Raw genomic sequence first — 21,787 nt, forward strand, 5'->3', positions numbered from 1 at the left:
AGTTTAAACAGCCTTCTCCAAACCGGCCACATCCCACCGCTAGTCTTTCAGGCTGGCATTTTCCCAGCAGACATGGTCTCTTTGCCCCATTGGTACTGACCAAGGCACCAGTCTGGGGCTGAGATGCCCACCCACCCTGCCCACAGGGACCTGTGGTGACCCATCCCACTGGGATCCCCATGTGCCAATGTCCGCTTCATACTTACCCCGTGCGAGGGATAAGTCATCCAGCCCCAGTCCCCTGGGATTGTTGACGTGTCTAGCAAGTTCACTGGAAAACACAGAAGCAAAATGTGTCAGAAAGCTTTCTCCCCATCCCCGAGGGGCGAGGAACCAAGCCACCACAAACGACCCCTCCCCACACCCCACTCGCTTGGTTGTCCCCCGTGCCCATCAATCCATAGGGCTGCTGCCAGGGACCTGCCTGGCTGCAGCTGAGACAGATATGGCATGAGGGGATGGCAACAAATGATGCTCCTCAGAGTTGGTTCGGAGTAGAGTTGGGGTGGGGCTGTTATCAGTCCTGCCCATAGGACTGAGAGCAACATGTCCTTTCGGAGGAGAGGGGACTGCAAACAGCAGGTTGGAGGGGATGCAGAGCAGGTCAGAGGGGATGCAAAGCAAGGGGGAGCTGGGGAAACAAACTCCAAGCATCAAGTTGCCCACCAGTCCCTCTCTGGGCCAACACCAATGCAACCGGAGCATCGTTCCTCACCTGGACACTTCTCCTCTGGAGGCTCTGCCAAGCCCTTTAGGCTCACATCCCTCCCAGCACCACCGGTTTGAAGTCTGCACTCCAGCAGCCGCTGTAATTATGTACCACAGTGCCTGGCTCCAGCACAAAGTGACCCCCCATGGTCCTGGCTGACACCCCACTGGAGAGGCCAGACCGTGGGGGGACAGGCTGCATGAGGAGGTCCATCAAAGCCAACCCTTCAAAAGCCCTGCCACCACTGGGAGCCCGGCTTAATGAGGAGACGGGCAAATCTGCAAGGAGAGGGGAGTAGCTTCTGCAGGGGGAGAGGCGAGGACGCCTTTGAATGTGCTCAGGAGCTTCCCGTGGAAACCCGTGCAGTGTCAGCAGTGCGGGGGGAAGCAGGAAGCCACGGCATTGCTGAATGCATAGGGTGTGCTGCCCCTCAGTGTCATCTGCTGCCCAAGAGCCCCACACCCAGATCCTGCAGCAATCAGGCAGAGGAGAGCCTTGCCACTGCCTGATAACCCCCCGACTTGCTCAGTACCTGGAGAAGAAGCCCAAGCCCCAGCTCCAGGATACAGATCCAGAGGGATGGAGGCTTGGGAGAGGGTGCCAGCAAGGTGCCCTGACCCCTGGGAGTGAGTGCAGCAGGCACCGACACCAGTGCACCCATGTCTCGTCACCCCTCATCAGCACCAGCCTCCCTCAGGGATGTCCAGTGCCTCCAGCTTTCCCCAGCACTCTTTGCCTTGCAGCCACCCAGTAAGGTCAAGCCCACACTGGATGCTGTGTCCGTGCTGGCTGCTTTTCCTCACCCTCAAGCAGCATCAAACTGGACCTCGAGGCAACTTGGCGCAGCATTCGGGCTGCAGCACTGGGTCTCGGCTGGTTCCTGGGCTTGGGAGGGATGGTGGTCTCGGCGCAAGGCACCGGCTTCTGGCAGTAGGGACAGGGCATGTTGGGACAGCGGCTCCAGCCCCAGCAGAGGCTGGGCTCAGCGTGATGCTGGTCCCAGCAGCCGGAGGAACGGGTGCCACTTTCATTTACTATTACCAGGCAGGGAAGGAGGCGGGGGGAGAGAGGAGCAGAGACGTGAGCTGGCTGTGAAACGCCCAGACGTCATGCTCCTGACAGAGCAGATTAGGAGCTTTTGAGGCATTTATTAATGTTAGCAGAACAATTTGAAAGAATTTCCAGGGTTTCATGTGTGACTCCATTGGCCCAACAGCAGGCCAAGCCCCTCCACTCCCTGCACGGCGCTGCTCCCACTGCTAAAGAGGCCCCTTGCCCTCAGCACGGAGTAATTACCTCAGAGATCTCAAATCCATTTTTATTTGTTATTGTTAATCTGAAGATTTTCTGCCTATTTTCCCTGGGTAATTCGCCCAGCAGGAGCCCAGGCTCAGGAGTTTCCCTGTTCACAGTGCAGGAGCACGGTCCTGGTGACTCTCAGCAGGCAGGCTGTGGGGAGGGGACTGCTTTCGCAGACCCTCTCTCCCCCCCTCTGTGGTCTCTGCACTCTCTTTCCCACGCTGAGATGGTCAGCAATGGAACGTGGCTGCCTCTCGCTGCTCTCCAGGCAGCACGAGGAACCTGCACGGACTGGGGTCCAGGTGGAGCATCGCGCCGTGGGGAATGATGCTGAGATTGGAGCAGGCAGCCCCACAGTGGGATGTTCCTCAGTCTTGTCTGCACAGCGGTGCGTGGGACCCGGAGCCAGCTTGCTACACCCCATCCCACCATGTGGACCATACGGTTGTCACCCAACATCATATAGATGAAGAAGCCATCTCCTTGAGGATGCTTTGGTGCACAAATAACTAGACAAGCTTGCATTCTCTGCAACACACCCGTGGAGCAGATTGCTCGTGCCTCTTTGCAGAAAGAGGGCTAAGTTATGTGTTTTATTCCTTAATAAGCATTTCAGCCAAGTGCATAGGAGTCCTACGCGTTAAGCCCACTGCAGTGGGCATTGCACAAATATAAAGGCACTGCGTGTCCAAGAGCTCTTGTGTTAACTCACGGTATAGCACACACATCTGTGGATATGAGCATCCATCTAGGCAGCACTATTACATGCTGTGCTCAGATATGGGGAGGCCAATACTCTCCCAAAACCCAACTGGCCATTTCAGGGGAACGCTACAAACCAATGCCGAGGGGAAACTGCTGCATCGCATGTGACAAGTGCCCCATCCAGCCCCTTGCAGGTGATCTCCTGACTGTGTTGCTTCTCTAGGGGCAATGCTCAGAAAGCCCGCCCTTGATGCCGGAGGGTGAGCGAGACGGCCACAAAGGACCCCTTTCAGCCGAAACATTTCTCAGTAAACGTGTTGGTTTGGGAGACCTCTCTCCTACAGCTGGGCAATTCTGTTTGATGTTATGGACTGTCTGCACATATCAGTCTCAAACTGTGAGCTCCATTTTGTTTTCCTGAGCACCATTTTGTATTTTCCCTATTCTGTGCCTTGGCCTTGACTCAGCGTATTGAGCCAAAACACCAGGAGGTGTCAGGGGAAATTCTCGCACTGGTGGAAGAGCTGTCAAGCCTGATTGCCCGTTCAAATGGAAGCACCTAGGAGCGAGCAGGTCGCTCCCCCAGTGCCAGCTGGGGTCTTGAGCCAGAGTTTCACGCGAGGCAGACCTACTTGCTCCTTTATCAAGTTGTATCATGGAAGGCTGTATGAGTATGCAGGAGTCCCAGACTAGGTGTATGTATATGCATTTGTATATGATGTAAATGTATAGTTTATACCTCCATCTTTATTTTTATATCTATATCTATATCTATATCTATATCTATATCTATATCTATATCTATACCTATACCTATACCTATACCTATACCTATACCTATATCTATATCTACATATCTATATCCATATCTACCAAATTCTAAACACTGCTTGAGATGAGTGAGGAAGCTGAGGCAGGGACTAGCATCTAGAGGATGTACTTTTTGCCTGGGTCCATATATCTCTTGTACTGCATAAAGAGTGAGTGCTCAGAAACCCTTCCCAATACTTGCGCTGGTGACTGCAGCTTCTTCAGGGATGTATTGCATCCCTACAAACAGAGGCGCGGGTGCTTTGCAGTCCCACATCCAAGCATCCTGGGCTTGGGAACGGTGCCACAGGAGCCACAGCTGCCCAGCCTGCGGGAGCCCGTGGACCCTCAGCCCACCCGGGGGTGCATGGTGGGGTGGTGGGACAAGCCCAGCGGTGACATGCTGGGGGATGTGCTGAGCCCCAGCCTCTAGAAGAGCAGTGGGGGACCAAAGAGGGCTCTTAGCTCTGTCGCTAATTGTTAACCCACTGCAGTCCTCACTCTAATTACTCCGCCGTCTCCCTCCCAGGCAGGGACTTTGTAGCGCAGGCGTGGGGAGAAAGGGTCAGTGGGAGCAGCCCTGTTCCCTTGGGCTTCAGTTCCTCTCCTTCACAACTTCAAAGGCCTCCCAAGATTCACAGCAAGGCTCCCCCCCCATGCAACAATGCCTTTTGCATCGATAATTAAACTCTTATCAGCCCGGTTAGACGCTCCTGCTCCCTGCTACCCAAAGACTGGCAGGCTCAGCCCCCACAGCCCCACGTGGGTTTGCACACCCCACACCAGCCCCACAGCCCCAACCCCACTCAGTGGGGGAACAACATGGGGAGGGTTATCCTCAGCGGGAAGGGAGTGTCGGGCTATGGGAAAGGGGCAGGGAGAGGCACCCTGAGAGGAGGGGACAAGAGCCAGCAGCATTCATTTCCCATAATCTCGTACAGGACTTTGAAGGGGCAGGTGGAGCCAGGGTAGGTCAGCTATTTGTGTCCCACCGTTTAATCCAGGGGCGTGCTGAATAGCCAGCTGCGACCTTTCCAACTCGGAAGGCAAAGCTGAGCAACAAAGCTGTGTCTTACTGGCCTTGGAGCATTGCAGGGGGACGGGGCGGATGCTTCGCTTTCAGCTTCCCCCTCCCCAGGACAATATTTATCTTTAAAGAAAGAGAAATAGTCATATATTCACCAACACACGAGGCCAACCATTGGGACTTCAAGGTAAAAGCAGCAAGCCTGGAGGGGAGGTCAGCTCTTCCCATTTGGGAGCTGTGAGCAGGGGATGTGCCCAACAGATCCGGGTCGGCACCGTGGCAGTGGGGTGATGCACACCAGTGCTCTGCTGCACAAGCGGCCGGATCCAGGCAGGCTTTGTCGAGCAGCTGCTCGTCCACGAGGCTGCACGTACTAAGGACACAGTGGGGATGGTGCTCGCATTGGCACCTGCTGGCCTCGGCTGCCCAGAGAGGAAATTTAGGAAAGCATTGTGGTTAGATATAAAAGATGTCACCAAATCCGCCAGGAACGTGGGATTTCCACATTTCTGGAAATGCCAGAATCAAGCTGAAAAAAAAATATTAGAAAGAAACATTTTCAAACAATTGCTGTGAAAAAGCAGTGCTGCTTTTTGGACATGCCCTAATTCCCATTTCAGGATTTCTTATCAGACCTCTGGATTGTTGCTGTGAACTTTCTGTATTTAGTGTTATATCATTTTGTAATGCATCAGGAGCAGTAATGCCCATAAGGACTGCCCAGAGGGTCACCCCTTTTCAGTATACCAGGAGCAGAAGACACTTTGATGTAGGAAGAAAGCTTGTTTGTTCAATCAGTGCTAACAAAAAGTCGCAGTTCAGGTTTTAAAAATAAAATGATCAACCTGATCCTTCCAGACCCTGCATGATATCATGTAAGGTAATGTGCAGTACAAGAGCATAACCTGTGGTAGGACTGAGGTGTTGTGAAATAATGTAAAAAATGAAACAAAACAAAATACAACACCCTGAATAAAGGCTTTCCAAGGCTAAAAACCTTGAAATTACAGGGCAGCATTTTTTTTCCCCAGAAAAAAAAAATCCACATCAAAAGCCAAACAACAAAAAAAGTTCCCTCTCAGAAATCTAGGTGAGAAAATATAGATGTAAAATGCTCATGTTTCCTACTCGGTTTGAGACTCCTGATGTTCATGTGTGGTGGGACAGCCAGGGCGAATTGGGCATGGGTGACCCAAATCAAAACATGCACACTACCCACCGCCGGGCAGGGGATTATAGTACCAGTGTGCATCCCAGCATCACGGCACACACAGGTTTCAGTGCAAATGGTGCATGGTCAGCTGGACATACATAACTGATTGGAGATGTTAAAAAACACGAGCTGTCCCAGGGCTCAAGGATGGGGTGTACGGGGCCAGACCCGAGCTCAGAGCGAGGGGTGAGCACATGTTTCCATGTCCCTGGCCCAGGAGCTTGTGCAGGTGGGGAAGGAGCTATTTCAGGCTCAGGGGGCAGCTGGGCTCGTTGTAATTCAGGGCAGAAGCCAGAGGAGGAGGTGGGAAGGCTCTGGGGATGGGGGGGGTGAGAAAGGTCAGGGAGGCAAGAAATTCCATGGAAACATCTGATGTGAGCAGGGGAAGGAGCAGGACCGCAGTGAGGCTGGGGAGGGGACAGGCACTGCGGAGCACCGAGGGCAGCTGAAAGGTCCTTGCAGCCCCAGAGGAGGGCTCTGCAGACCTGGTGTCCCCAGGTCTGGATTTGGCCATCTGGGAGTCATGCGAGTCCTCTCCATCACAATGTCCCCAGCCTAAGGGACAGCAAGATGACACAAACCCGTCCATCAGCAGAGAGGAGCCTGTGCCTTGCACAGCCACCCCTTGGCATCTCGTTTGGCTAAAGCCCTGCGAGAGCTAATACATTCAACCCGCACACCATCAAAGGACAGCTTCTTGCATCCCTGACCAGTGTCCCCAAACCCAGAAGCTCAAAGAACAGGTAGTGAACCTGCACCCAGACCAGGACTTCCCACTTTCCACCAAGCTGCAGTCCCAGGTTCAGGGGGCAGGCTGAATATCTCATGCCACTAGTAACACAATATCGTGACAGTCTTTAAAAATTATACAGGAGAGTTTTCTAACACAAAATACACCTTCCGCTTGCAGTAAGCAAAACCTGTGTGGTAAAGACTTGGGGAAACGGGAGCCCTCTCCAGAGGGGTTTGTGCCGGTGTCTTTGCACCAGTCCTGACTCCCTTTTCTCTTTTCTCATGTTTGTTGTGTATAGCAAAATAGACACGAATGCATTTTCAGCTTTATCCACTGAGGTTTCCAACTTCTGCTGCATTTTTTGGGAGCCAAAGTGCACGCCAGGCAAGCCCCTAATGCCATCCCAGGTCTTTATCCCAGAGCATCTCAGCGCTTCCACTCCCTGCCTGTACGCTGCATGCCTGCTTGATTATCTCCTGCCTGTTTGGGATTTTGCAGATTTCTTACCCAAAATCGGGACTCCCTGGTGTTGCTCCCAGCCGCTTCCTGCACCACCCACAGCAACTCAGGTGGACCTGGCACTGGAGACCTGTGCTGTAGCAGAGCCCGTGAGTCCATCAGCAGGACAAACCCTGCACCACCCCGAAAAAGACACCCTGCCCTTCCCACGGACTCCTGCAGCCCAGCATTCCTGGCAAAGATTTGAGTTTTATCCTCTCTGGAGGATTCGCTAGGGCAATGTGGATTTTTGCAAATGTGTTCACTTATCTGGATTATCTGAAGGGGCTTTGGATGGCAGTTTTTCAGGCTGTCAGATGCTTTTTCCCTAATTTCTCTGAGGATGTCTTTTGCTCTCACATCAGTTGGCCACCCTAAACCATGCTTAGCTCTTTGAACCCCAGCGACATTTTTAAAGCAAGTTAATTTATTTTAAAGGCAATTACTTTGCTCTCTTAAAAATAGCTTTCTAAAATGGAACATTTTCATGAACAAAAATACCAATACTAAAAACGTTTGAGGGGACAGGCTGAATATCTCATGCCACCGGTAATGAAATATCATGAGAGTCCTTAAAAATTGTATGGGTGAATTTCCTAAACACAAAATGTATTGCATCCAAGAAAGGATGCGGTGACTTGCGTGTGCCCTTGATGCTGGGCTGGAGCTGGTCTATCCAGCTGCAGCCAGCGCTGTCGCCACTCACTTACATGGTTAAGGCATTTAAATACGAGAAACTGGAGACAGAGCAGAAGATACCACAGGCACAACCACGATACCAGGGCTGGAGGAAAAAAAACTGAGAGAGGGGAACCTGCAGAGCCCGATCTGCTTGCACCCACCAGGGATGCAAGGCAGCCGGTTACACTCAGAGTACTTTCACAGGAGAAAATATGGGCTCTTTAATCTAGCAAGAAAAGCCTAACAAGAACAAATGTGTGGAAGGCGAAGTCAGGCAAATTTGTATTTGGGAAAAGAGGGGTCCAATTTTTTTAAGGCTGAGGCTGATAAGCCATTGGAACGAATTATTAAAAGCAGTGATGGGTCTGCCTTTGCTGATGTCTTCAGATAAACGTTGAATACCTTTCTGGACAGTATCCCTGGGCCAAACACAGTTCATCAGGCTTTACTGGTGTGGCTGGACCTGATCCGTTATGGACCATACATCCTTTATGTGGTTATCTATGACCCTAAGTACTGCACATCCTCAGGGGCAGGACATGGGGTTTTTTTAATTTCTTTTTGAAGGAAATATGACTGCATGATCCTGCCGCTCACTTTTGAACTACAAGGGCCGAAAGGGTTAATCGTTTCCCTGTGACAGAGGAATGATTTTGAGTGTTGGTCATGCAAACATGCCGGGGTTAGGAGAATGAACTATCAAAAACTGTCAGGGTATGAATAGAGTTATCATATGAATGGATTTGCCCCTGGAGATAAAGGCAGCACCGAAGGCTGCCAGTGAGGCGAGCAGGGACGTATGAAACACAGGACCCAACCGAAACAAAGAGCGGAGGTGTCAGGAGATCTTGATGAAACCGGCACTCCGTGGATTCTTGCCCGCGTGCGCCGATCCCAGTGGGATGCGTGGGATGAGCAACTCTCCCTCCCTCCTTGGCTGAGCATCTTTTGGGGCTGGGGTTCATTGGTTTTGGGTTGGTTTTCTTTTTTTTTTTGGGGGGGGGGTGTAAAATATTTTTCTAATAATTTCTCAGCAATCAAAAAAATAGGGAATTCCTTCGTCCCTATAGTAATTCATCGGGTTTTCAGTTGTACTTAAATTTGGTACAACGTCCCCTCAAATGTTTTTAGTATTGGTATTTTTGTCCATGAAAATGTTCCGTTTTAGAAAGCTATTTTTAAGAGAGCAACGTAATTGCCTTTAAAATAAATTAACTTGCTTTAAAAATGTTGCTGGGGTTCAAAGAGCTAAGCATGGTTGAGGGTGGTCAACTGGTGTGAGAGCAAAAGACATCCTCAGAGAAATTAGGGAAAAAGTTGTACTTAAATTTGTGCTTAAATACATCAGATCTATTTCCACCCTCACCAAAATGGGTGCCCATTTATTTTCACTGTAAATAAACCCCTCATGATTTCAGGAAACAAGAATTCAAGGAGAATGAAAAAAAGCTCACAGAGTAGGTGCATTTTGTGCACGGTTGTGTTATTTTTCTGCAAATTTGGGGGTTTGATTTTCCAGAAGTTTTATAAGCTATTAATACAAGAAGGATGGAATGAAGATGAGACCAGAAACATATCCCCATGAGCCTACCTAAAATCATGCAAGTATTTGCTTTATATCAGTATTTTGGGAGCAATCAAAAAATTACACACCCCAAAAATTACTTTTTTTTTTTGCAAACATAGCCCAAATCAAATCCCTGTTTTAAACTAATGCTTCTCCATCCCCTCATCACCAAAAGTCTGTATACCTAAAACCTCTAGTTTCCTATTCTTACGGAGGAACACAGCATTCTCACAGCCTTTTTACAACTGAAAAAGCTATTTCCTCTCCGTTTCAGAGCTTTGCTTCACCCGCAGCCCTGACTTCGGCATTACTGCAGAAGGGGTAGAAAAGTAGCGTTGACTAAACGTGCAGATGAGTTTTTACCTCTTTTTCTGTTTGAGCAGAGGGGCAATTAATGAGATTACAATCGAGAGATTAGCAGGGGAGATGGCCACAAACCCTTCCTCTGGCCCCCGTTTCGGCAGCGCAGCAAGCTGCTGGGTTTTCCCAAGGACTCTGGTGCTCTCCCGTGCCCCATCCCTGTTGCGGAGAGGAATAAAACATCGCCATCACCGAACCCATGGTACAGGGAAAAAGCAAGCATCCCCGTGTCATCAGCTCTGCATCCTCCCCAGGACGTTCCCTGCACATCACCCTATCCCTGTCACCCGCTGTTTGCCTCAGCCATTCCTACATGCCCTGAAATGCTGGGGGAGATGTGCCAGGGCCCCCCTTCCCTGCTGCACCATGTTCCCCACCAAGGTACCACCCAAGCTCACCCGCAGGCCATGGGGTCCATGCTGTGATGGGGAGGAAGGTCGCCCACCTCACGGATGGAGGGCAGAGATGAGCCGGAGGCATCACCTGGGAGGGAGCAGACCCCAGCAGCAGCATTTGAAGTGCCATTTTCTGGCAGAAAATACAATTTTGTCACCCCCTCACCCAAGCCCCAAATGTGGTAATTTCTGCTCATCTGGTTTTCTTTCAATACAACAAAGATATTTCATATTTTATTATTTAACTTCAATTCATGGTGTCATATAAAATATCCACTTCAATATTTTTGCCTATGCAACTCTATTTAATACTATGTAATAGTGTAAATATTGTAGTCTATCACGCTATCTCCATATTATTGAAAATAACTTTTCAACCTCCTTGCTCTAAAGCAATTTAACAATTTCAGACAACCATTTTTCAGTGCTCCAAATGAAAATCTTCCACATCCTGTGAATTTTCACCCATCTAGAAAAAAATCTGAGTTTTGGCTTTCGCTGCATTTTGCAATTGCTGCTGTGCTGAAATGTGGGGATTTCCCATGGAATGGCGATTCCCTTTTCCTCCCATTTCCAGGGCACCCACTGCACGCAAGACTGAAAGGAATAAAAAATATAAGCTCAAAACTTCTTGAAACAAATCTTTCAGGAAAAAGAGTACTGGGAGCTTTTGGAAGGGGAAGAAAATCAGACTGAAGCCGTTTCTTCAGCTTAATACACATCTTTATATACTAATTGCCTCCCAATATGCACATGCACAGTGCAGTATGCACTGGCCTTAAGTTTGCTTTGCGGCTGTAATTTTCTACCCTTCAGCTCTTAAGTGAGCATCGGGTAGCATGGCCAGAGATGCATGGCAAGAAGCAGACTGTGGCTGTAGCAGCAGGCAGAGGTCACGGTCAGCAGCAGCGGGGCAGCTTTGTGCACCACGGCTACACCCTCACACCATGCCCGCACATGCCACGCACTGTAGAAATGGGGTAGCAAAGCCCAGCACAACCGGAGTGCAGGAAACACCAGGGCTGTGCTGCACTTTGCAGCATCTCTCCACGTTTCTAGTCTCATCCCCATGCCAGCGCACGCAATGACCAGCACCACAACCGCCCTGGCATGGACACTGCCACCAGCCCATCCCAGCACCCTGAGACGCTGGGCGCTGGCAGGAGCCTGCAGCCACATCCCCACCTCCACTGCCCATATTGCAGGGCCCGGCTGGCACTGAGCTGCCCTGTGCCACCACAGACCATTGTGCCAGTACCTGCGGAGGCATGAGCATCTTGGGGGCGGTGGAAGGAGCACCACCAGCTTTCTCCAGGGTCCCACAATTTGTCCTGATGCCACCCAGCACCTTCTGCCCGGTCTAACACAGATCCAGCCCGCTTAGTCTTCCCCAGAGCCCAGCTCATCCCCAGCCCCATGCATCCCCCTGACCAAGGCTGTTATTGAGACTACTTTCCTTTCCAAAAAGTCTTGCAGGAAACCCAGGTCTTTCTCAGCTGGGGACAGGCAGAGAGCAGTCCAGGGCCTGGCTGTCCATACAGACACCATAAAACCCACCCCAGCAGCCAGCAATCTCCTCTGCAGAGGAACATTCCTCAAAGAGGTCCCAGCCTCGCTTGTCCATGCCCAGGGTTATCCAAATTCAGGCAGGGTTGCTTGGCTTTGCAGGGCTGCAGCACCAAGAGCCCAGGGCAGCATGGGCAGCATCCTGCACGGGACTCTGCCCAGGGCTCGGGGCAGCTGCTGCACCATGGAGTGGGGGGTGAGCAAGAGCTGGGGGAGTTGGGGTGCTGGGGTCCCATCCTGCGCCCACACAGCCCGTCCCCACCAGTGAGAGCCCAATGCATCCCCCTGCACGGGCAGGAAAACCAGTGGGGAAAGGAGCAGGAGGACTGCCAGGAAGCAGACAGCTGGCAGAAAACAGGGTTAGGACCAGCAAATAGCTAGAAACAGGTAATACAGGTGAGGAAGACTGGCTGGGTGGGAGGGGAGGTGTGGGTGGGTGTTGGAAGATGGCAGCAAGTGCAAGGACCCGGCCCAGCAGGGTGCCGCAAAGTGCACGAAGCATCGCGGTGCCAGCCCATGGGCCTCAGCATGCCGGAAGGATGGCAGGGATGCAGGAGAAGGGAGGGCTTCCACCGCCGCCACCAGGTAGGGACACTGACACCGGGGCTCGCTGCAGAGGGCTGCGCCTTGCTGGCCACAGCTCTCAGGCGTAGCAGAAGGGAGGAAGGATGCTGCTGCTGGTGCTAAGGACACGCTCAGGAGCGGGAACGGCATATCTCCGGGTGATGAAGATCAGCAGACCTGGGAAGCAGCCGTGCCGCTGCTGCCAGTGCGGAAGGAGGCAGGCGAGCGGGTGGGTGGCAGGCAGCGGGAACAGCGCTGCCGAAGCCGAGGGGGGCCCAAGATGCCAGAGCAGGGTTGCACTGCCAACAAGGGCCGAGGATGAGCGCAGCTGGCAGCAAGGTAGAGTGGCCAGGCAGAGGGAGCAGGCCTGACGTGGCTGACACCGAGATGTTGGGAGAGGGTCCTTGGCTGCATCCCTGCTTTCCACTTCAGAAGTTTCCAGCCCTTTCCCTCATGACAAGTTTCCCACCTGCATGCCCTTCCAGCTCCCCGCATCCTCTGCATGCCTTCCTGCGCTTGCCCGTTCGCTCAATCACAGCCCACACTGCCCAGCCAGCAAGCATGGCCCCGCGCTGCTGCCAGCTCTGGTGATGGGGATCGCCAGGGCTGAGCTGGTGCCTGTGTCCCTGTCCCCTCTGCAGCCACCCCTGCACGCTGCAGCAGAGCCCTTGCAGGGGAGGCCAGGCAGAGCTGGCAGGCATTGCTGCAGAAATCAAGTCCTCCTGCCCGGCTCCAAAGTTTAGCCTCCAGTGCAAAAGCTCCAGTATCAGCAAACTCAGGCAGGAACCTGGAGCTGCGCTCCCATGGGAGGAGGGAGAAGCTAAGCCCGGCAGAGTGAGCAAGCCCATGCGGACACATCCAAACAGCCGCAGCAATCCTGCAGGTCCCCCCAACACGCCAGGGCCACCCCGGTTCCTACCTTCACTAGTGGTGGCAGAGAGGCAGGCAGCCAAAGCGATGACGATGGAGAGTAAGGATGTCAGACCCCCCTGTGCCCATGCCATGGTCCAGCAGGGCCACCAGGCGCAGGACAGGGCCACCTCGGTCGTCCCAGTACCTCTGCGAGCGAGTGCCCGGAGCTACGGCACACGCCGGCTAACGCAAAGGCACTTTGCGCACATTGCTCGCATCCACACAGGCGAGCGGCTCGGCAGGGAGGGAGCAGCCTGCCTGTCACCGCTCACAAGCCAATGGGGTGGGTGGGCTCTGCAGCGAGCCCCCCTTCCCGCACCATACGCGCACGCTGTACCCAGCCAGAGCATCCGGACGGCAGGCTCCCACTCCCCCCGCCATCCATCCTCCCTCTCTTGTGATGCTCGAGCAGCCCCCGCCGCTTCTCGTGCTCCCCATCCCTCTTCGCTGCTTTCGTCCGACTGCTGCGAGAACCAAACTTGCAGCCCAAGCCGTGGCCTGGCGGGGAGCTCTGTGCTCGGTGGGGGTCAGGCATGAATCGGGACAGGGTTGCCCTTCAGTCCCAGTGTGCATGGAGAGGAAAACCCCTGGCACACGTTCCCCTTGCCTGTCTGGGGCCAGGGAAGACATGCAGAACCCCCCCTCTTGATGCTTTTCATGACACATCGTCCTGGGATAGGCACTGTCCCCTCACCCTTGAGCTGGGACAGCAGGAGCAGGGGACAACACAGCCAGGCCTCACAACACCCAGCCTGTTTACAGCTGCATTGGCCACCTGAGACAGGGCCAACCCCTTCAAAAGCAGAGTTTGGGAGGATGCAGCAGTTGTCGCAGGGTGGGCAAGGCCAGGCGCTGGGCAAGGGGACCCTGCGATGGGGGTCCGGGCTGCCTCAGGAGCACCGAGCATCCTCCTCACAGCCCTGCCGAGGAAGCTTCTTGCCTGGAGCCGCCAGAATTGCCAAGCCAGGTGAGTACCTTGCTCAGCATTAAACATTCGGCATCTGTCAACCGACCCCCTACAGCGGCTGTGACTGCTTCCCCATCTAAATGCTGAACGATCACTAATACCTGCCCATGGTACCCACAGATGCTGACTCCCACCTATGCCACATGCGGTGGGGTTATCTGCTCTTCCATGCGCTCATGGCCAGGGGACCGATACGTGGCTGCAGCCCTCCCCTGCCCCCAGCAACTCACCCCAGGAAAAGGCACATGAGGGAGGACAGGCATCTCTGTTCACTGTCAGGCCATCGCTTGGATGAAGTTCACCCCAGACTTGCTCAGTGGGCTTGGGGCAGTGGGGGGAGTGTCGCACACCCTCCATCCCACCCCGGATCCCAGTGTGTTCCCTGGAGATGCTGGACCCCATGCTGGGGCACCCCATGGCACTGCCAGCAGCTGCTGGGGTGAGAGGGGCTCCCTGCCCATCTCTCAGCACGTGGTGGCAACAATTCCCCATTCAGAGCGGATGAGGATTGTGCCTGCAGGGAGATGTCTGCACCACTCATCACCAGGACCTGGGAACGGCCCAGGGTGTCAGGTCCCTCCACGTTTTTTGCTCTGCCTGCCTGGGAAGACATCCATCCGGAGACAGTGCTGGAGAGATCCTGTCATCAGCATTATCGCGGGATGGGCTGCCAGCGTGGCTCAGGCAGGGATACGGCCGTGGCTCGGGGAGGACTCCAGCAGTTCCCAAGGCAGCTGGCAGAGGCTGAGCAGTGCTGTCAGGCCAGGGGTGCAGCGAAGCAGCAGTCTTTGCAATGTTGGCCTTGGAGCAAAGGGGTCAGGGCTGATGGTTTCCTGAATAGCACCAAGCCACCAGGAAGCCCCAGAGCAGCGCTGATGCCAGGATGGCTGCACCCCTGCAGCTGGTGGGAGAGCTGATTTTCCACCAGTTATCGCATTGCTACTCCAACCCAGCAATCTCCTTGTGCTGAAAGGGCTTGTCACAGCTCAGTGCTGGTTCCCTCAACTCTTTGTCACCCAGTGCCCAAGCAGAGCCAGACATGCCAGAGGGACAGCATCCACACTGCCACCATCTCAGTCCCAAACTCTGTAAGTGAACCTCTGGGGAAGCAGAAGCCAGCTTTGGACTTGCAGTACTGAACGATGCCCACTCCCAGTGTGATGCTTTAACACAGGGGGTTAACCCTGCAGACCTCCAACACAACCCAGGCACCCATGTGGGTTCTCTAGTCCCCTGGTGCTATCCCAGCCCCACCTGTCCCAGGAATGTGGGTCCTCCAGGTCTTGCAGAGGTGCCCAGCGCTACCAGATATTGCACCTCCCCACAGCTTTTGGCTTTGCCGTGACCCAGGATCCTAGAGAAGCTGCAGCGGTTGGGCACTGCTGGACCCAGGACAGTAAAGCAGCTTTGCAGGAGCCAGGACACAGTGACTCCAGAATAGTGTGCCCCAAATCCCTCCCAGGGAATGGGAGGCCTCTCAGATACACTGTCAGCTTTGGGGAGAGAGGATGACATGTATTGGGGTGCCTGCATGCAGGGGTGGGTGCAGCAGGGTGCTGAGCCTTGGTGGGAGGACTGTGCTGGCTCAGCGTGAACTGCATACCATAATGCAGTGCATGCATGCCGAGCACCAAAGGGGTGTGGGGGTAGGGGCAGGCATCCTGGTTTCACTGGACACTTGGTTTTGCGGTCAGGATGTGCCTTGTGTGCATAATTAGTGCATGTGCCTGGAGGCTAGGCACTGTCAGGAGTGTGCGAGCGGGTACAGGATGCAAACACATGTGCCAAGAGCCCGAGATGCTCCTGTCTGGAAATGCAGACCCTTTCCATACCAGGATCCATGTGCAGCTGTGGACATGCTCACAAGGCATCCCAGGAAGCCCAAACAGCCCAGGAACCAGACACATGGAAGGCATCACACCAGGATCCCCGGCCCTTCTCCCCACCTGAATTCCTCCCCAGGATGCCAATCTCCCTGGCCTGAACTGGATGGGGCATGATGCCCACCTGCCGGCTGCCTCCCCCATCTCACTGCGTGCTGCTGCCTCCACTCCTCGGCGAGTCTCTAGCCATTGCCACGTTCCTCAGACGTGGTCCCGCACCTGGCTGTCACAGAGATGGGGAGGATATTTATAGATGCTGCGGAGAGAGGAAAGCGCAGCTCAGACAGGGAGGATCAGTGAAGGAGGTGAGCCAAGCCTGGCTTTACCCCCTTTTAGCATGACCCAGGTTGTTGTGCATTTACCAGGGAGACCACAGCCTCGTCGCTAATTCAGCAGCTCAGACCTGAGTGGCTGTTGCCCTTTTCACCCAGGGATTACCCATCACAGCCCTGCAAGAGCAAATCTGTGCCTGGGCTAGTGGGGAGGGCAGCCCTGCCTGCTTCCGGTGTCCCCCCTGGGTCAGGAAAGCAACATCCAGGCAATTCTGCTCTTCTGTAGCATGTGCAGGGCCAGGCACCTCCGGGTCAGGGCTAGTGTAGGCAGCATGGGTGGTAGATTCATTAAGGGAATAGCACCATCTCCAGGACTGGTGCCACTCTGTGCTGGGCCACCGGCAGACCCAGGACCTCCCCTCTCACCCCTGCAGAGAAGGGGATGCTCAGGGCAGGGAGCAGAACCGTGCTGCAGGTCTCAGTAACCCCCTGTCACCTGTCTATCCATCTGTCCCCATAGTACATCCCTTTCTCAGGAGGAGGAGTGCCAAGAGATGATGGGGCATGGGTGCCCTTTCCCAAGCCCGATGTGCATCCCTGTCCCACTCACAAGGTGTCTGCATGAGGAGGATGAGCTGAGTGGGTCCTCAAGCACAGGCAACGCTGTGCAGAGATCTGGGAGCCTCCTGGCAAAGCTGTGTGCCACTGTGGGTGGGAGGACAGGAGTTCCTGGGTGGCTTTCCCCACAAAAATGGCCATGCACAATGCCCCCTCCATCTCTTGCACAGGCAACAGCCCTGAATCTGAGGACCTTTTGAAAGTGGGATTGATTAAACAAGTTGGGGTCCTACCTTCCTGCCCCCTGCCCTGACCCCTCTGCCCTGGCCTCCCCAGCAAAGCCCTGGGGGTAGCAGGACAGGAGGGGGGTGCTGGACCCATGCAGGTGGTACATCCCCCCCTCCGCACTTTCATGTGGTTGTGGCATCCACCAGCAAAACTTGCATTTGGTGCCTCCACCTGAGCTGAGGGAATTGTTTGAGCAATTCCCAGTGAACTTCTGTGTACGCCATGTAACGGTGCATGTGGGAAGACCTTTAAACTGGCATCTGCTATATAAACGTGCTGACATGTTGTCTACATCGATATAACAATTCATCTGGAGCAATACCCATGCTACATCAGTGTCACTGTAAGTCCTCATGCTGTATCAGGGCTGGGACAGATTGCTTGGCAGCAAGGTCGAGCATCACAGGGACCACGTCTCACCTCCTCCCTGCCTCCTGGGGCAGCCTGCACCAGGCTCTTTTCCCTCTCCAGTGCCCCGGGGTTTTCCCTTTCCTAATGTGTTGGGCCTCTTTTTCGGCAAGGTGCCTGCCCTGAGGAGCAGGCAGAGTGGTGCCTTCCCTGCTTGCCCCAACATTCCCTGGGGCTCACCAGTATCCCCATCACCACCTGGCCATCGAGCCAGCATCTTTCATGAGATGCCATGGCCGAGCATCCCACCCAGCCCCTCACCACGGCCAGGCAGAGGGTACTGCTTCCCTCCCCATTACCACAGATGGGTGCCCGGTTTCTTCCATTAACGCCAGCAGAGAGGGTCAGCCCTTGGCATCAGTCACGACGAGGTATGACTGTGGGAGGCTCTTGGCCAGCTGAGCAATCAGCGCCCGATTAATTCAGGTCAAGGCTGGGGAGGCCTGGCGTGCCTTTCCTCCTTGTCATTATCAGAAATGCTGTGTATTAATATCCTTTATATTAAAAAAAATAATCTTATCATAATTTTTCCTCATTGAAGGATATGGTTTGGAATTGGAATTGAGACAAACACAAGCCAGGAGCACCGGCTGCAGAAGGGGATAGTTTAAGAAAGGCCTTTTGGTAATATCCATCGTTCCCTTATCAGTGAGGATATTAAATGTATTGAAATGCTAAGCAGCTCTTTAATGGCTGTCTCTGATTTTCATTAAACAAGCAGGGGATGAGCAGGAGGGAAGGGGATGCAGCACTGTTCTCTCTCTAAGAAATTCTGATTGCTGGATATTAACGGCATTAATGTTCTTTTATCCAAGAGCGCCAGGGTTGTGCTTGCCTTCTTGCCTATTTTCTGTCTTGCTGAAGTGGAACTAAGTCCCTGCTCCCTAAGGTGGGTGCACGGTTGCTATGAAGCTGTTAGGGACCATGGTTGTATAAAGATGCAAAGCAGGGGCCTCCAGGGAACATTTTTTTGGTAGCAGCATCTCCAAGCCCCACCACATCCATGCTGCTCAATAAGGAGATATATGCTCATGCCTTGATGGGGCAGCCTGGTCCTGAGAAGAGGGGATGGGCAGTCAGAAGAAGTTTAGCCCAAGTGAAATCACCGCAATACCCCCAGGCCCAGGCTGGAAGCATCACCTGCAAGCTCAGCAATAGCACAGCCCTTATCCCGAGGGATGGTGAGGGATGGGCTGCCCCTTTGAAATGGATATGGCAGTAAGTCCTGGTGATCCCCAGGCATCTCCAAGCATGGAGAAAAATGCATCTGTGCCCTGTCTGAAGGGAGGTCTGGAGAACATCTCTGCCTCCCCTCTGCATCCAGTGCTGTAATGACCTCAGGAACCATCTCTCAGCTTCCCAAATGGGGACATTGCTATGGGGAGCATTGGAGGAAAGCCATCATAGCAGGTAGTGCCACAGCATGAGCACACAGCAGGGCTGGGGCCACACAGGGTCCACGGCAGGGGCTTTGGGATGCTCTGCAGAGGGTCTCAAGCATGGCTGCAGTGCTGGCGTGGCCAGCTGAACACTTGCAGGAGCTCCAACCCACACTCACAGCTCTGACACCTAGACAAGGCTGTGACAGCCTCTAGATTTCTCCGCAGACAGCCCAAGCAATGATGCTTTGCTGGCTGAAGAAGCAGAGGTGCAACACAGTCAAGTCCAAGCACTTCAAAGACACATTAGGAAACAAAACCCATGAATCAGGTACTAAAATGGCAGGAGAGCCACAAATATACCTCATTGGTCTTAATATCTCTCCTTTGCCTTCCAGTTTCTAACCTTGGCATGCGCACAGCTCCATCCTGCATGGTCAGAGGTCAAAGGCTTTGCTGTTATAATCATATGCCTCCAGCAGCCGGGGCTTGAAAGCATCCAAAAATAACACAAGGCTGCCCATGGTATTGTGAGAGTCAGCAACTGTGGAGGGAGGCAGTGGACCAGATGGCTGAAGTCCCCTCTCCCCATCCTGTGCACATGCATTTGGAAAAGAAAGGGACATGAGGACAGTCCTGGTGGTCTCTCGGGAAAGGCTGGTACAAACAAACAGAAATTAGCTGGAGCTAATAAAACAGGGGCTGCCACTAGCCCAGGCAGCGCTGCGTGTATTTAATCCCAGTCTCCAGAGCACAGCAGCTCTGATATTGCCGGAGGGAATGGCTTTGTGGGCTAAGCAGGTGGTTTGAAATGCTTAGACTTCGGGAAAACACAGGGTCTCTGCAGGACAGCTGAGGCTGCAACCCAGTTCACTACCCCTCCGCTACATGGGACCTTGGCATCATCCTGCTCTGGGGCATCCCTTGAATTTCTTGAATGCAGCTTGTGTTTCTTTCCTCCCAATTTATTCCACAGCTTTTTTTTTCACTCCTCTCTGTCCTTGCTCTTTCCTTTCTTGTGCATGGCTTGTCCTCTCCTGTCTCCGGGGCTTTAGCCCTCATGGAGAGATGAACTGCTTTGTGTTTGCCAGATGGTGGTGGCACCTCAGTCCCCATCCCCTGCCACCCACCACCGCCTCCTCTGTTTGCACAGCCGGTCACCACTTTGCTCCCTGATACCAGCTTCATCTTTACCCTGCCTGCACCATCAGGCTTCTCCAGTAGCAATGAGTCGAGTGCTGTCCAAGGCACCCAAAAACCCCGTTAGTTGTGCTACGGGATACAAATCCTCCATGGGATCAAAGGGGGCACTTCCATGGTCGTTTCCTCTTGGGGTTCCTGTATCAAAAGTCAAGCCTGTCTCTGGACACTGGCAATGAGATAGAAAGCAAAGCAGAACAACCCACACCAGCCACCTCCAGGTCCTGCAGCCTCCCTTGGGAGTATGTTACAGTAAGTCTTAACGTCCTCCGGCATCTCCAGCTTCTGCCATCCCAAGCAAAAGATCTCTGCTTGGCCCCAAACCCCACTGTTGTTGGCATAGCCACAAGACAGGCAGAAAAGACCTCCAGTCCCATCTCAGGCATCCTTTGCACTGCTGACAAAATGCACTGAGAGCTGCCTAAACTGCCGGCTTTATTTCAAGAGCTTTGTTTCTGCTGGAAGTGGAAATCTCAAAGAGACTTAATTATAGAGCTGGGCAGACACAGGCATAATGCTTTTGAAAGCTTACAATGAGATGCTCTCCAAAATTAATTTCGACACTGCAAAAATAACCAAACAAAGCTCCATTTAAAATGGGATGAGTGATCGGGGAACAATAGTGAAACAAATGGGAACACCCGCAGCCACTTCAGAGCTCAGCCAGGGTTGCCCCTTTGCAGAGAGGGGCACCACTTGGGCATGAGGTGCCAGCACATTGGCTCCCTGCCAGCAGTACCTGGTCCTGCTTGCCTGGGCTATGCTTTCATAGAGCTGGTCTCTGCCTTTATCATTTATCACCTTAGGAAATTTGGTAACAGGCCACCAGCATGCAAAGGTGGGGCTGGCAATGGCAAAGGACGGTCCCAAGCCAAGATCTCCCCCAGTCTGGGTTGCACATCCCAGGATCCCCAGCTGCAGTTGGCTGACCTTGCCACCAGCTGGGACTATTTATTACCCAGCACAGGTCTCTGTGTATGCTGTTTGGAGCCTGCCTCCTGCCCAGGACCTGTGTTCCTTCGTGTGGAATGTTGGATGTAGGACTATTTAGGAAGAACTGGAGCTACCCACCCAGCCGTGGCCATTATACAAAGTTATAAATAACTTGGTTACCTTGGATAACCTTGTAGAATTGCAGCCTAATTTCCTTAAACATCCACCTCTCCACCTTATTTCACTGAGATTTAACTCCCTGTGGGGTGTGAGCGGTCAGTGAAAAGCCCTTAATTAGTTCAAGGGTCAGCAGAAGATGAACAAACAAATTGAAATTTTGTAAAGAGCGTGTATTTAATTAATACCGTCTCAGGAACTAATTAACAGATTCACTTGGAAATTGTCAGGAATATAATCTATGTTGCAAGGGTAGGCGGCGAAGGGTCAGGGAGGACATGCTATGTGTTTCACATGGAGAGAAGGACTCAGACCTGGGAATCAGATGTAGACAAAACCCAGCCTTTGGCCAGGAGCTGAGGCATCACTCAGGAAGGACCACGCATGACCACACTGTCGCAGCAGCCGGAGGCAGCGGAGAAGCCACATCTCTCTCCCAGAGCCACGCTTGCTCAGGGTCAGCAGGAGGCTGTTTGCTGCTCCCAAAGATCAGCGCAAGCAAGTCCAAGCTGCTCAGAGGAGCAAGGAGCCTTTTAACGCAGTCGCTGTGCTTTAGAGAAGCCAAGGCTGGCAGCATACAGCATCACCTGGCTGCCAACCCACAGTCTCTTTACAGCTAAACCAGCCATGATGCGGCTGCATCATCTCACAGCTCCGGGTTTAGATCTCAGCTTTGCCCCTGG

General features: G+C 53.3%; 1 protein-coding gene across 1 annotated transcript in view; it reads right to left on the bottom strand.

The window, feature by feature from the left end:
- Nucleotides 1-21,787, bottom strand: part of ZBTB40 (zinc finger and BTB domain containing 40) — a 132,822-nt gene that overhangs the window by 35,198 nt on the left and 75,837 nt on the right. Inside the window, exon 17 of the mRNA XM_075520547.1 lies at nucleotides 207-271. Coding sequence (XP_075376662.1) covers nucleotides 207-271 — 65 coding nt within the window. The remainder of the gene's footprint in view (nucleotides 1-206; nucleotides 272-21,787) is intronic.

The sequence above is a fragment of the Mycteria americana genome, chromosome 18 (genome assembly GCF_035582795.1).
Source record: "Mycteria americana isolate JAX WOST 10 ecotype Jacksonville Zoo and Gardens chromosome 18, USCA_MyAme_1.0, whole genome shotgun sequence".
Taxonomy (NCBI): Eukaryota; Metazoa; Chordata; class Aves; order Ciconiiformes; family Ciconiidae; genus Mycteria; species Mycteria americana.